Source organism: Mustelus asterias, chromosome 7, assembly GCF_964213995.1.
Source record: "Mustelus asterias chromosome 7, sMusAst1.hap1.1, whole genome shotgun sequence".
Lineage (NCBI taxonomy): Eukaryota > Metazoa > Chordata > Chondrichthyes > Carcharhiniformes > Triakidae > Mustelus > Mustelus asterias.
This window is the reverse complement of record NC_135807.1, coordinates 48,906,963-48,923,502: the sequence shown is the minus strand read 5'-3', so window position 1 is coordinate 48,923,502 and position 16,540 is coordinate 48,906,963. Positions and strand designations below refer to the sequence as shown.

The 16,540-nt window shown below is 42.1% G+C and overlaps 1 protein-coding gene across 5 annotated transcripts in view; it reads left to right on the top strand.

Annotated features, from left to right (window-relative positions):
* Positions 1 to 16,540, top strand: part of wwp1 (WW domain containing E3 ubiquitin protein ligase 1) — a 182,099-nt gene that overhangs the window by 140,984 nt on the left and 24,575 nt on the right. For all 5 annotated transcript variants that reach the window (XM_078216024.1, XM_078216023.1, XM_078216021.1 and 2 more), the window contains 4 exons: positions 4,550 to 4,622; positions 4,812 to 4,883; positions 9,458 to 9,546; positions 12,296 to 12,455. In XM_078216024.1, coding sequence (XP_078072150.1) covers positions 4,550 to 4,622; positions 4,812 to 4,883; positions 9,458 to 9,546; positions 12,296 to 12,455 — 394 coding nt within the window. The remainder of the gene's footprint in view (positions 1 to 4,549; positions 4,623 to 4,811; positions 4,884 to 9,457; positions 9,547 to 12,295; positions 12,456 to 16,540) is intronic.

Genomic DNA, 16,540 nt, shown 5'->3' with positions numbered 1-16,540 from the left:
ACAGATACTGTCAGACTTGCTGACTTTTTGTCGGTTTTTGTTTCAGATTTCAGAATCTGCAGTATTTTGCTTTTACTTAATTAAGCCATTTTCATTTGATGCTTCGGGAAGAATGACCATTTGAGCTAACTATTAAAGGAAGTCTATCTGCCTCAAAACTGCATCTGATTATCTTCAGGACAGAAATTGGACATAATTACAAATTTGAAATAAATCTTAAATAGAAACAAGAAGTAGGAAGCACAAGCATTTTTAATCAAACTCAACATATTAAAACATAAAAGGATAGTTAAAGCATATTATGCACAATAAGGGAGATTTTGGAGGTAGAGGGCATGAATGCATATTTTGCATCCCACTTCATAAAAGAAGATGATGAAGTTGCTATTTCAATAGGGGAGGGAGGAGTGGACTTACTGGATAGGATAAAGATAGATAGAGAAAGAGAGCATAGGTTGGCATCGCTCAGTAAGTCACTTGGCCACGATGGAATGCATCCTAGATTGTTAAGGAAAGCTTGGGTGGAGTTAGCAGGATCTCTGACCAAATTCTTTCTGTGCTCCTTAGATATTTGAGTGAGGGAGAGAGAGAAAATTAATAATGATGGGCCAATCTGTATGACATCAATGTTGGGAAAACATTTCGAGATCATTTCAGAGGATAACATCTTGGAGAAGTGTGTGTTAATAAGGGACAACAAGCATAGGTTTGTTAAAGGCAGATCATGTCTGACTAATCTGATTGAGTTATTTGAGGTACTTGAGAGGGTTGATAAATGTAGTGCAGTGAATCTCATATATGTAAACATACCGAAGTAATTTGATAAAATATTGTTTAACAGTCTTATTCAGAAAATAGAAACACATGGTATTAAATGGATAGGAGACAAAGTAATGGTGGACAGATTTTTTTTTGACTGGAGAGAATTATGCAGTGTGTCCTTCCAGAAGTTATTTCCAGAGCCTATTGCTTGTTATATATAAGTTTTTATTTATTCACAGCTTTGCTGTCTAGGCCAGCATTCATTGCCCATCCCTAACTTCCTATGGTGATTCTGGTGATTGTCCCTTTAAGACAGCACAGCAGAAGAGGCTCACCTGGCTTGGGGGATCAATTGGGACTTAGAGTGGGTAATCACCCCAGTGGGTGGAGTCCTCCAGAAGACATGTAGGAGTGGGCTGTTTCTGGGCAGCCAGTGAGGCAGCGAGCCACTGTTCAAGTTTTTCCTTGTTAATAAATACCTTTTATGTTGTGAGGAAGTTTGAAGTGTGCAATTACTATACTTCTCTTAAGAAGTAGCCTGGATGATGGTGTCAAAAGCAGAGTTTTGAAGTTTGAGAATGATACAAAACTTGGCTATGTAATAAATTGCAATCACGATAGCCATAGACTTCAGGAGGACATAGATTATTGAATGGGCAGACAAATGACCGATGCACTTTAGGAAGAACAACATGGAAAGAGAGTACAATCTAAATGGTACTGTTTGAAGATAGGTGCTAGAGCAGAGGGAGCAAATTGATAAGCTAAGAAAACACATGAAATACCTGACTTTTCAATAGGGACATTGGATACAAAGCAAGAAAGTAATGATCAACCTTTGTAAATCACTGATTAGGCCTCGGTCGGAATACTGTGTACAGTTCTAGGTGCCACCCTTTAGGAAAGTTGTCGAAGTCTCGGCGAGGGCACAGAAAAGGTTTGCCTGGATGATATCGGGGATGAGGGGCTTCAGTTTTGTGGAGAGATTTAAGACACTGAGATCATTCTTCCAAGAGCCAAGAAGGTTAAGGGAGGGCTAATAGAGGTATTCAAAATTTGAAGGGGTTTTGATAAAACAGTAGGGAAGAATTATTTCCTCAGTCAAGTGGACGGGTTTAAACAACAGATCTAAAACAACAGGCAAAAGAGTTGAAGGGAAAATGGGAGATTTTATCACACTAGAGGTTGTTAAGATCTGGAACACCCTGTCTGAAAGAGCAGTGGATTCAGATTCTGTGTGGGGGGAAAAGGAAGAGCTAATTAGAAATGTACTTGAAAAGGACTAATTTTTAGATTTCGAGGCAAAAAGCTGGAGTGCAGGAGGAACTTGGACCAGCCATTCAAAGAGCTGTAGCAGGCACAACTGGCTGCAGGGCATTTCTGTGCTGCAATGGTCCATGATTCTAGTCAGATTTTTAACAAAATACATTTTCTCAGTATTAATAGCATGCCTAATGTAATATTAGGATTTGTTTCTACACTATGGTGTATTAGTTGATAGATTGATTTGATTTATTGTCACATGTATTAGCATACAGTGGAAAGTATTGTTTCTTGCGCACTATACAGACGAAGCATACTATTCATCGAGAAGGAAACGAGAGTGCAGAATGTAGTGTTACAGTCATAGCTAGGGTGTGGAGAAAGATCAACTTAATGCAAGGTAAATCCATTCAAAAGTCTGAAAGGAGTAGGGAAAGTGCTGTTTTTGAGTTGGTTGGTACATGTCCTCAGACTTTTGTATCTTTTTCCTGACTGAAGAAGGTGGAAGACAGTATGTCCGAGTTGCGTGGGGTCCTTGATTAGGCTAGCTGCTTTTCAGAGGCAGTGGGAAGTGTAAACAATGTTAATGGATGGGATGCTGGTTTGAGTGATGGACTGGGCTTTGTTCATGAGCAGTAGCTGCACCAAACTGTGATACAACCGGAAAGAATGCTTTCTATGGTGTATTTGTAGAAATTGGTGAGAGTTGTAGCGGACGTGCCAAATTTCCATAGTTTCCTGAGAAAGTAGAGGTGTTGGTGGGCTTTCTTAACTATAGCGTCTGCATGGAGGGACCAGGACAGGTTTTTGGTGATCTGAAAACATGAAGTTCTTGACCATTTCTACTTTGTCCCTATTAATGTAGACAGGGGCATGTCCTCCACTACGCTTCCTGAAGTCGATGACTATCTCCGTCGTTTTGTTGACATTGAGGGAGAGATGATTGTCGTCGCACCAGCTCATCAGATTCTCTATCTCTTTACTGTGTATTTGAGATCTGACCCTCAACGGTGGTGTCATCAGCAAACTTGAAAATCGAGTTGGAGGGGAATTTGGCCATGTAGTTAGAGATGTATAAGGAATACAGCAAGGGGCTGAGGACATAGTATTGCAGAGCACCGATGCTGAGGATGATCGTGGAGAAGGTGTTGTTATCTATCCTTACTGATTGAGGTCTGTGGGTTAGGAAGCCTAGGATCCAGTTGCAGACGGAGGAGTCGAGCCCCAGGCCACGTAGTTTGGAGATGAGTCGCAAAAGAATAATGGTGTTAAAGACTCAGCTGTAGTCTATGAATAGGAGTCTGACATAGGTGTCTTTGTTATCTAGGTGTTCCAGGGTTGAATGTAGGGCCAGGGAGATGGCATCTGCTGTGGACCTGTTGTGGTGATAGGTGAACTGTAGTGGATCCAGGCAGTCTGGGAGGCAGGAATTGATTTGTGCCATGACTAACCTTTTGAAGCACTTGATAATGATGGATGTCAGAGCCACTGGATGATGGTCATTAAGGCACACTGCCTGGCTTTTCTTTGGTACTGAGATAGTCATCTTCTTGAAGCAGGTAGAGACCTCAGATTGTTGTAAAGAGAGGTTGAAGATGTCTGCAAATACCCCCGTCAGCTGGTCCGCGCAGGACTTGAGTGCTCAGCTGGGTACCCCATCCGGGCCAGTTGCTTTCTGTGGGTTGATTTTTGGGAAGACTGCTCTGATGTCAGCAATGGTGACTTCTGATACAGGTTCGTCCGAGGCGTCCAGGATGGAGGGCATGCTCTCACTGACCTCTTGCTCAAAACGGGCAGAGAATGTATTGAGCTCATCGGGGAGGGGTGCATTGGAGCCGGCGATGTTACATGCCGCCTTCTTGTAGCCTGTTATGTCTTGCAGACCTTGCCATAGCTGGCAGGAGTCCTTGTGGCTAGCCTGGATTCTAGCTTAGTCCGGTACTGTCTTTTGGCATCTTTGATGGATCTCCGTAGATCATATCTGGTTTTCTTGTATAGGCCAGGGTCACCTGACTTGAACACCTCAGGCCTGGACTCCAGCAAGCAGTGGGTATCCCTGTCATCCATGGTGTCTGGTTGGGAAACACGCGGATTTGCTTCTTTGGCACACAGTGTTCTACACACTTACTCATGAAGTCAGTGACTGTAGTGGCGTACTCATTCAGGCTGGTCATATAGTTTTTAAATACTGACCAGTCTACTGACTCTAAGCAGTCCCGTAGGAGATCATCCAGTTTGTCAGACCAACATTGCACGACTTTTTTTGACGGATTCTCCTGTTTCAGTTTTTGCTTGTAAGCCGGGAGCAGGAGCACAGCCTTGTGGTCTGATTTACCAAAGTGCTGACTATCTTAGGAAGCACTGGAATCCTTGGAACTATGATCAGGTTTGTCTGTTGTTTCTTAAGAGTTCAGCTTTCACAATCCACACAATATTTTACATCTTAATGGGATCTTAAAGAATGTTACAAAATTCAATTATTACCAACTTCTATTAAAGGGTAAACTGTTACTTATTTCCACAGTGCAAAGGGTCCACAAATTGCATATGAACGTAGCTTTCGGTGGAAGTTAGCACATTTCCGGTATCTGTGTCAGGTAAATCAATTTTCTTTTCCATCCACAACTGACTTATTCTTAATCTTAAACCTTTACATGTTTATGATTACTGGGGTAGACTTTTGAAAAATTGAGCTAATGTAAATTTTTGCACTTAACAGATTAAGGTGTTAGTTTAAAATCTGTCACAAACGTTGTTGGTTAATGAGATTGACTTTGTTCTTTCAGTCTAATGCGTTGCCCAGTCATGTAAAGATCACTGTTTCTAGGCAGACTTTATTTGAAGACTCCTTTCAACAAGTAAGTAACTTTTCAGGTACCAGAAAATTGGAGTACTTATTAAAAATATATAATAAAGGCTTAATGTTATCACTCTTAGCTGAAATTCCACAGTATTTTGAAGAAAATAAGTATACTCTGCATAAGCATGCAACCAATTTTACACGAAGCTTTTCGCTGTTGATTTGCTTCTTGTGCATCAACAATTTTGTTGCTCCACTACCTGGGAGAGGCAAAGAAACTGACAGAATTCCACAGGATATCCGTTTGCCCAATAAAGCAATGTATACACCCTTTGTATTGAGGCACATCTCATTTGGCTAAATCCAGAGAGTTTAGGTAGGGGATGGAAAGATTCATGGCATGCAGTGTTTCTTGGTCTTGGGTGAGTGCCATGGCGGATCTTCCAGCAGCATGTCATCTGGATCCAAATGAGGGGCTGGCTACTGGCACCCCTGGGGTGTTTGGCTGTGGTGCCTGTTAAAGATAATGGAGAGTAGTGGTGCATGGCAGCAGACGACAAAACACAATAATGCACCCAGTGTGGCTATCTGAATGAGCAGCTGGTGAAGGGTCCTCACTTGGGTCTGTGCCTCCGATCTCACCGTCACAGCAGGCATGGTCCTGGTCATCTCCAACAAGCTCAACAACACATTCTTCCTAGGGAGTCAGAGGCTTGAGCTCAGGCAGCCCAGCACCAGACTGGGACTTCTCCTCCTTATTGTGGGCAAGTTTGCCCTGCATAAGGACAGATAGTGAGAATGAGATCAGAACCCGTGCCAAGGAAGATGATAAGATGCTTGACTTGTGTGGGTACTGAATGGATCCGCGCACGGGATGTGTATATGAGTTGCTCAGGATGCGAGCCCGGATGGAGATGTCCAGGAGTGCATGTGACAGAGTAAGAGTTGATGTCCGTTAAGCTGGCAGTGTGTGAGATCCCTGTGGACAGTCATCCTCCAAATGTGGTGTTGGCTTGTGAGAGTATGAGTTGAGAGTGATGGTTGAGGTTGACTTACCCTGGTGAAACAAATGAGAGAATTCATATTCTTCCTGCATTGGATGACATCTCTTATGGGCTGTGTTGGCACCCACCACCTCCCAAGCTGTAGTTTAGAGGTTTTTGGACCACCACCTGCCATCACAAGGCTAGAATGCAATCTCAACAGCATCAAGAAGTTGGTCCAGCGATATGTCGCTCAACTTGAGGGCTGCAGTCTTCCCTTTGGGGGTCATCTGTCTCTTCCAGCAGTTGACATTGAGAATGCACTGTGAGGGTGGAGTTTAAATAAGGTGGCTGCTGCAGTGATCCAAGGCCACAGGCTGCTTGCCTGTGATTTAATATATTTCCTGTTAATGCATATTAATGAAGCAAGAAGTGTACAATCTGGCGCAAAGACTCACCATTGCAACCAGCAGGAAAAGAAAACTACTTTTTACCCTCCCAGCACCACACTTACACAGAGCATTTAATCCCACCCAATGTAACTGAGGAATGAGACTGCAACCCCAAATTTAACTGCTATAAATGCTTCTCTGGTTTCAATTTTGTGAAATGCCAATTAGCAAGAAATTTGCATCCATGTGTTTTAATGATTTAGGTTTATGACTTTAGCTATGTATGGCCAAAATATCTGGTGGAATAGGAAAGTTGGAAAAAATGGAAAAACAAATGAAGCACATTCTAGAATCGGACTCCAAAAGGAATCCCTTCTCAAGCCCATCAGTTCAAACTAGGACAAAGTATGACCCATTTTATTTGAACAGTTTTGAATTAAGACATTTGTTGTCTTGACCTTATGTACCATTAGCATCATTTTATAGCCACCTGTCTCCCTACTCTCATCTTTCAAAATAAATTGCAATAATTGAATTGACCTGATCAAATTATGTTTATTTTGAAATGTTCACACTCCATTCTCCACTGTGAGATTACAAGTAGCATCTTCTATTACATTATCTTGCTGATACCTGGTTGCCTTAATGTTGGTACAAAACACTTTGCAATTCATTAGAATGCTAAAGTATTTGGTCCATCATTGTTCTGCAGGCTCTTTGAAAGAACTATCCAATTAGTCCCACAGCTTTCTCATACTTCTACAATTTTCTTCCCTTTAAGTACTCATCCATTTTCCCTTTGAAAGTTGTTATTGAATCTGCTTCCATTACACTTTCAGGCAGCGCACTTGACAGACCGTCACAACTCTCTACCTAGAGTCTTTTATTTTTCTAAAAAAAGCACAGAAAAGATTTTGATTGGGCTATTTTGAGCACATCTGCCTATCTGTATACTTATGAAATTATAAGTTTTCTAAGGCTGATAATGTGTTTCGTTTTGGCCGTGTGACAGAGATTTGAGGAGTTATACTCAGTTCTTACAATTGGGTTTTGTCCTTTGGTTTTCTTAAGTTTTTGTTTCTATTTTAAATTATGCATTTTCTGCTTTGCATCTGCAGGTAATTTGGTGTTAAGGTTGATGCAGGAACTTGCTTAACATTTCATTTGATGCCTTTATCCATTATATATAAAATTAGTAGACAAAAACAGACCATTCAGCCTAACTGATCCATGCCTGCTTTGTGCTCCAAATAAGCCTTCTCCCCTATCATCAAGCTCTATTAGCACATAAGAGGTAATCTAATAAATATTTAAGAGATGTGAGGTTTTGATAGGGTAAAATTATTCCCTCTGGTGAATGTGTCAATGAACAATTTAAAATGCTTGGCAAAAGATCTAGAAGAGAGCCAAACAGATTTTTATTTCCAATGAGTTGGTGGGATCTTGCATGCTCTAAGCTTATTCCATAAGTAATTTTAAAAATGATATGCACATGTACTTGAACAATTTATAGAGTCATGGAAAAAAAAAGTGGGGGTTTGGGACTAAGCATGAGTGCTCTTCCAAAAAGCCAGTGCAGGCACAATGTTTGAATCCTTCTGTGCTATAAGTTTCTACATTCCAATGTTCGGACTAAAGTTGTAACACTAATACTAGCAGTTACTGTTAGAAATGGGCAGCACGGGTGGCACAGTGGTTAGTACTGCTGCCTCACAGCTACAGGGACCCAAGTTCAATTCCGGCTGGAATTGCGGATAGCGAAGAGCATTGTCGGGCAATACAGCAGGATATAGATAGGCTGGAAAATTGGGCGGAGAGGTGGCAGATGGAATTTAATCCGGATAAATGCGAAGTGATGCATTTTGGAAGAAATAATGTAGGGAGGAGTTATACAATAAATGGCAGAGTCATCAGGAGTATAGAAACACAGAGGGACCTAGGTGTGCAAGTCCACAAATCCTTGAAGGTGGCAACACAGGTGGAGAAGGTGGTGAAGAAGGCATATGGTATGCTTGCCTTTATAGGACGGGGTATAGAGTATAAAAGCTGGAGTCTGATGATGCAGCTGTATAGAACGCTGGTTAGGCCACATTTGGAGTACTGCGTCCAGTTCTGGTCGCCGCACTACCAGAAGGACGTGGAGGCATTGGAGAGAGTGCAGAGAAGGTTTACCAGGATGTTGCCTGGCATGGAGGGTCTTAGCTATGAGGAGAGATTGGGTAGACTGGGGTTGTTCTCCTTGGAAAGACGGAGAATGAGGGGAGATCTAATAGAGGTATACAAGATTATGAAGGGTATAGATAGGGTGAACAGTGGGAAGCTTTTTCCCAGGTCGGAGGTGACGATCACGAGGGGTCACGGGCTCAAGCTGAGAGGGGCGAAGTATAACTCAGACATCAGAGGGACGTTTTTTACACAGAGGGTGGTGGGGGCCTGGAATGCGCTGCCAAGTAGGGTGGTGGAGGCAGGCACGCTGACATCGTTTAAGACTTACCTGGATAGTCACATGAGCAGCCTGGGAATGGAGGGATACAAACGATTGGTCTAGTTGGACCAAAGAGTGGCACAGGCTTGGAGGGCCGAAGGGCCTGTTTCCTGTGCTGTACTGTTCTTTGTTCTTTGTTCTTGGGTCACTGTCTATGCGGAATCTGCACGTTCTCCGCGTGTCTGTGTGGGTTTCCTCCGGGTGCTCCGGTTTCCTCCCACAATCCGAAAGACGTGCTGGTTAAGTGCATTGGCCATGGTAAATTCTCCCTCGGTTTACTCGAACAGGCGACTAGGGGATTTTCACAGTAACTTCATTGCAGTGTTAATGTAAGCCTACTTGTGACAGTAATAAAAATAAACTTTAAATGTGCAGGCCTGTTATTCATGAATTGCTAATATTTTGTATTATTAATTAGTTACCATGACCATTAACAATAGATATCAGTATAGTTATTAATTATGGTCCTGGAAACTTAGGCTAGCAATCCTGCTGATTATATAAAGATCATATGTCATTAAATACCTCCAGTGTTGACCATAATAACTTATTCAAGTCCCAACCTATTTTTTAACCCTGGCAGTACACAACTGCCAAAGTTACAGTGGGAGTGCACTAGAAAGGCTGGGAAATTTCTAATCCAGTATTTCTTCTTCAATAAACTTAACCTGTTGTTCCTGATAGAAGTGTGCAATTTTAAGCTGCCTATTTTCACTCTTCTTGATGTGTGCAAGCGCAAACTTTATTAAAAATTAATGTTTTCTTTAAACAGATCATGGCCTTAAAACCATATGACCTTCGAAGGCGATTATATGTAATATTTAGAGGAGAAGAGGGACTGGATTATGGTGGATTGGCCAGGTAAAGCACCATCACAATGATTTGCAAATAAAGATCTAATTTCAAGTAAGATTTAGTAAAATGCTGCAACTAGTAAGAAACATTTCTCCGCATGTGAAGATCCTAATGTGCAAGGTTATGTTTGAATATAAATCTGTACAAAAATAATAGAACCAATTTATTATTGTATGAAAAATCATTAATTAAAAAAAGCTTAATGCACTGAAAGGGGCCGTTCAACTCATCATGCCTGTGGTGACTCTTTGAAAGAACTGTCCAATTTAGTCTCGAACCCCAGCTATATCCCCATAACCCTGCAAATTGGTTATCTTCAAGTGCATGTCCATGTGGAATTTGGTTTTACCATCCTTTCACGCAGTTCATTCCATACCTTAATCTGTGTGAAGAGATTTTGTCTCCTTTCTCCTCCTGTTCCTTTGCCAATAAATTAAAATCTTTGACCTCTGGTTACTGACCCATCTATCGGAGGCAAATGCTTTTCTCTACTTAGCCTAACAAAACCCCTTGTAGTTTGGAATACTTATAAGGAGAACAATCCTAGTTTCGTAAGTTATTCCTGTTATACAGGTAAGCCTCTCTTGTACCCATTCCAGGCTCTTGACATCTTTCTTAAAATATGGTGCATAAAATTGTGCACAAAGCTCCAGCTGAGGTCTAACCAGAAATTTGTAAAGGTTTAGCACAACCTCCTTGTTTTTGTATTCAAAGAACAAACAAAGGACTGTAAAGCACAGGAACAGGCCCTTCGGCCCACCAAGTCTGCACCAATTATGTTGTCTTATCTAGACCAACTGCCTGTATCCCTCTCTTCCTGGCCTGTTCATATGTCTATCCAGATAAGTCTTAAATGTCACTAACATGCCTGCCTCAACCTCCTCACTTGGCAGTGCATTCCAGGCCCCCCACCACCCTCTATGTAAAAGGCTTCCCCCGCACATCTCTACTGAACCTTTCCCCCTTACCTTGAACTTGTACCCCCTTGTAATTGTCATTTCTGCCCTGGGAGAAAGCTTCCAACTGTTAACCTTATCTATGCCCCTCATAATTTTATAAACTTCTATCAGGTCGTCCCTCAACCTCCATCTTTCCAGGGAGAACAATCCCAGTTTATTCAATCTTTCCTCATAGCTAATACTCTCCATATCAGGCAACATCCTGGTAAACCTTTTCTGTACTCCCTTCAAACCCTCCACATCCTTCTGGTAGTGTGGCGACAGAATTGGACACAGTGTTCCAAATGTGACCTAACAAACGTTTTATATAACTATAACATAATTTGCCAACTTTTATACTCAATGCCCCGGCCGATGAAGGCTTTCTACACCATCTTTTCCACCTGTGCTACCAGTTTTAAGGATCTGTGGACCTGTACTCCCAGATCTCTCTGTATGTCTATATTTCTGATGGTTCTGCCATATATTTTATAGCTCCCACCTGAATTGAGTCTACCAAAATGCACCACCTCCCATTTGTCCCCCATTTACAAAACCAAGTACCTGATGTCTGCTATTATCATGTTTGTTATTTACTTTGTTGTCAATTTTTGGATCTTCTGTTAATTTAAAAATTGTACTCCTTCGATCCAAGGCCAGATAATTTATGTAAAAAGCATTGGCCTTAATACTGACCCCTAGTACACCCCAATGTAAACTGTTCGCTAGTCAGAAAAACACTTGTTCACCACTACTCTCTCCCTTCAATCCATGAACTAATTCCATTCCTTAAGCTATTACCATCCCATTAATATTATGTGCTTCTATATTCTGAATAACTTTGTTCCGTTGTACTTTATAAAATCCTTTTGAAAGTCCATAGATACAAAATCTATTCCACTACCTTCATAAATACTTTTTGTTACTTCATCAGTTAAGTTAATCAGATGTCATTTGCTTTTGCCATCTGTGCTGGTTGCCTCTTATTAATCCGTGCTTCTCTAAGTGAGAAATCATTTTGTCCTTGACACTGGTCTCTAGCACTTTTCACATCATTGACATTAGATTGATTGGTCTCCAGTAACCAGGATTATTCCTCTTTTTTGAACGGAGAATCAACATTTGAAATTCTCCAGTCCTCTTGAACCACTCTTGAATCCAAGGAGGTATGAAAGAATGTGTTTAGAGCTTCTCCATCTGTGCTTCTCTCAATATCCTGGGGAGGGATCTCATCTGTACATCAGATTTATGATCTACCAGACTCTCATGAAAACAATAAAAAAAATAATCTTTTTGTGTTGCGCGTTTTGTGTAAATCATTCTCAGTCTATTGAATGATTTGAGTTGCCGTAATGTTGCAGCTTTCATTTAAATAGGTTCACCAAGCATGTTTAAAAGAGGAAGCAGATTGTTATTACAAAAACCAAATACCGTAGATGATGGAAATCTGAAATAAAAACACAAAATGCCAAAACTGCTGAACACACTGGAATATCTGGAACAGAGAAAAATGGAATTAACAATTCAGGTTGATGACCAATCAGAACCAGAATCTGCTGAAAGAACATCGACTCTGTTAGCTGTGCTTCTCTCCATGGAAGCTGCCGGATCTGAAGAGTATTTGCAGCACTTTGTTTTCATCAATTATTATTTTCTTGCAACTTGACAATTGCTCTGTGTATCAGCCTTCAACCTTGTAGAGTGACAGATTCTTTTGAATAACAAGGAAGGGATTGGAGTATTGACAGTGTTTTTTTAAATTGTCAGGTTACCAATAGTGCATTTTAAAAGTTATTTGTTTAATTTTCTTCACACAGAGAATGGTTCTTTCTGTTATCCCACGAGGTGTTAAATCCAATGTACTGTCTTTTTGAGTATGCTGGCAAGAGCAACTATTGTTTGCAGATAAATCCAGCATCCACAATAAATCCAGACCACCTCTCGTATTTTTGTTTCATTGGACGATTTATTGCAATGGTGAGTACAAAATTCCTTAATTGATTAAACATTAAGTTGAAAATCCAGAAGGGTTTATGGTTAATGTATTAGCTTCAGTCCCTTGGGAGCTTTCTTTTTATATTGGGAATAAATCTAAAATGAAATGTTGTTCAAATGCTATAATTTACACTGCACGATTTTCTGTATTGTATAAGAAAATTGGTGTTGTAGACCATTTAATTTTTCAAATTGAGATAATACACTGATATAATGTGATCCCTGATTCAATGAGTTTCTAATCTCAGGTTGGCTGTTCTCAAAAGTTGACGAACTGAGCTGAGAATTGTTTTTTCGGACGTCAGAAGACCTATTCGCAAAGCAACAGTTTTGTCCGCCATCTAGTGGTTGGGTTCAGTGATATTCATGATGTGGAGATGCCGGCGTTGGACTGGGGTAAACACAGTAAGAAGTTTAACAACACCAGGTTAAAGTCCAACAGGTTTATTTGGTAGCAAAAGCCACACAAGCTTTCGAGGCTCTGAGCCCCTTCTTCAGGTGAGTGGGAATTCTGTTCACAAACAGAACTTATAAGACACAGACTCAATTTACATGAATAATGGTTGGAATGCGAATACTTACAACTAATCCAGTCTTTAAGAAACAAAACAATGGGAGTGGAGAGAGCATCAAGACAGGCTAAAAAGATGTGTATTGTCTCCAGACAAGACAGCCAGTGAAACTCTGCAGGTCCACGCAACTGTGGGAGTTACAAATAGTGTGACATAAATTCTGATTCTAGGATCGCATGATAAAGACTCAGGAGGAAAAAAGCAGAAATATTTATGTGAAATAGTGTGACATAAACCCAATATCCCGGTTGAGGCCGTCCTTGTGTGTGCGGAACCTGGCTATCAGTTTCTGCTCCGCGACTCTGCGCTGTCGTGTGTCGCGAAGGCCGCCTTGGAGAACGCTTACCCGAATATCAGAGGCCGAATTCTGATATTCGGGTAAGCGTTCTCCAAGGCGGCCTTCGCGACACACGACAGCGCAGAGTCGCGGAGCAGAAACTGATAGCCAGGTTCCGCACACACAAGGACGGCCTCAACCGGGATATTGGGTTTATGTCACACTATTTCACATAAATATTTCTGCTTTTTTCCTCCTGAGTCTTTATCATGCGATCCTAGAATCAGAATTTATGTCACACTATTTGTAACTCCCACAGTTGCGTGGACCTGCAGAGTTTCACTGGCTGTCTTGTCTGGAGACAATACACATCTTTTTAGCCTGTCTTGATGCTCTCTCCACTCCCATTGTTTTGTTTCTTAAAGACTGGATTAGTTGTAAGTATTCGCATTCCAACCATTATTCATGTAAATTGAGTCTGTGTCTTATAAGTTCTGTTTGTGAACAGAATTCCCACTCACCTGAAGAAGGGGCTCAGAGCCTCGAAAGCTTGTGTGGCTTTTGCTACCAAATAAACCTGTTGGACTTTAACCTGGTGTTGTTAAACTTCTTTCAGTGATATTGGCAGAGGCACGATATATAGTAGGATACTTGTGCAACAACTTTCACAGGGGGTTGAACATAAAACCTAGCAGCTCATTAAATTGGAGCATTCTTTAGTTAATTTCTTCACTTTGTCAAATAGGTGGTTCAAGAGGGTAGAGGAGTGACCAGGTTTCAGCAATGCTTTTATGAAATTAGTAAGAAGTTTAACAACACCAGGTTAAAGTCCAACAGGTTTATTTGGTAGCAAAAGCCACACAAGCTTTCGAGGCTCTGAGCCCCTTCTTCAGGTGAGTGGGAATTCTGTTCACAAACAGAACTTATAAGACACAGACTCAATTTACATGAATAATGGTTGGAATGCGAATACTTACAACTAATCCAGTCTTTAAGAAACAAAACAATGGGAGTGGGGAGAGCATCAAGACAGGCTAAAAAGATGTGTATTGTCTCCAGACAAGACAGCCGGTGAAACTCTGCAGGTCCACGCAACTGTGGGAGTTACAAATAGTGTGACATAAATTCTGATTCTAGGATCGCATGATAAAGACTCAGGAGGAAAAAAGCAGAAATATTTATGTGAAATAGTGTGACATAAACCCAATATCCCGGTTGAGGCCGTCCTTGTGTGTGCGGAACCTGGCTATCAGTTTCTGCTCCGCGACTCTGCGCTGTCGTGTGTCGCGAAGGCCGCCTTGGAGAACGCTTACCCGAATATCAGAGGCCGAATGCCCGTGAAATTATTTATGAAACATTTATGAAACATTTATGAAATTAGTCACTGGGAGAGGTGTTGCGGTAACAAGTGTAACCATCGCTTCTCGGCCTTTTGGATAAGATCAAGTGTAGTATGGATCAGATGCTGCGCTTGGTTGAGGTCATTGGGTTACATTTAAGCTTCATTTGAAGCAATTTTTAAAAGCGGCATCTCAGCCTTTTGGCTAAGATGCAAATGAGATCAAGCCTTGGAGGAGGTGAGTCTGCACCTACTCCAATCAGCTTGGCTCATGTAGATCAGGCCCAAGACAGGTGTGAAGGCCCTGTCTTGTCAACTTGGATCGGGAATGTCTCAACTTGTTGAGACTCTGAATTGGACTTGATTTGATTGAATTGGAAAAGTATATAAAAAAATTTTTTTAAAAACAAGCGTAACCCCACTCTTCTGTAAAGGAGGGAGAGAGAAAACAGACTAATTAGCTTGACATCAATAGTAAGGAAGATATTAGCATCTATCTTTAGGGACGTTTTAATGTGACACACAGAAAATCATGATATGGTTGAGCAGAGCCATCACAGATTTATGAAAGGTAGATCGTATTCAACAAATCTATTGGATTACTTTGAGGTTGTAATGAGCCGGTTAGATAAAGGAAACATGGCTGATTTTCAAAAAGCAAGCTATAAGCTGCTGCACAAGAGGTTATTACACAAAATTAGGGCTCAAGAGATTGGGGCAAAATATTAGTCTGAATTAAGGATTGTTAATAAACAGAAAACATAGTAGGAATAAATGGGCCATTTTTGGGAGTAATTAGTGTAAACAGCAAAAAGCTTGGGTTTCAGCTATCTACAATTTTCTGACTATTGTCAGGAAAAAGATCCAAAAGTCTGAGGTCAAGTACCAACCGACTCAAGAACAGCTTCTTCCCTGCTGCCATTTTGAATGGACTTATCTCGCATTAAGTTGATCTTTCGCGACACCCCAGCTATGACTGCAACACTACATTCTGCACTCTCTCACTACCTCCTGTGTAAACAGCATGCTTTGTCTGTGTAGCGTCCAAGAAACAAAACTTTTCACTGTATACTAATACATGTGACAATAATAAATCAAATTTACTTCAACGAGTTAGATGATGGTGATCATTCCGGCACACCACTCCAGTCAATCAGCACGGCGAGCTGGGAAGATAGTGTGCAAGGCCAAAAATTTGATTTATGCTGAAGGTTAAAAGGACTTACCTGGACTGGCACAGTTGCTTCCACCCTCAGGGCTGCATTCCTCCCCGCCCGCCCCTCAGGGCTGCGTCACCCCCCTCTCTCAGGGCTGCGTTTTCTCCCCCCCCCCGTCAGGGCTGTGTCTCTCTCTCCCCCCCCCCCCCCCCTCTCAGGGCTGCGTGGGTCCCACCCCCCCCCACCCCCCCACAGGGCTGCTTGGGTCCCCCCCCACTCAGGGCCGCGTCACCCCCCTCCCTCCCATTCAGGTCTGCGCTTGCCTTCCCCCCCCCACCCCTTTCAGCTCTGTTCCCCCCCCCCCCCGCTTCGCAGCTGCGTCCCCGCTCACCGGCAAGATGTCATGCTGGAAAGGATCACTTGCTTTGCAGTAATGGGGACCAGGCGCAATGACTGCTCAGGGAGCTCGGTGTCCATTGAAGCCCTCTGGTGGTTGGGGGCATGGCCAGCCAGTGCCTACCTGGCACCCTGCAGGGGTAGGGGGATGTGCAAGTGTGGCCACGGAGGTGGTCGTGACAGGGTGGAAGGGGGGGGGGCTTGAAGCATGTTGGACGTCCGCCAGGGGAGTCATCGGGGTCCCGAAGCTGGCCACCTGTGTTGATGTGAGGGATGACAATGCCGCCAATGATGATGGGGTGATCTGATATCCACGGGGGGTGTTG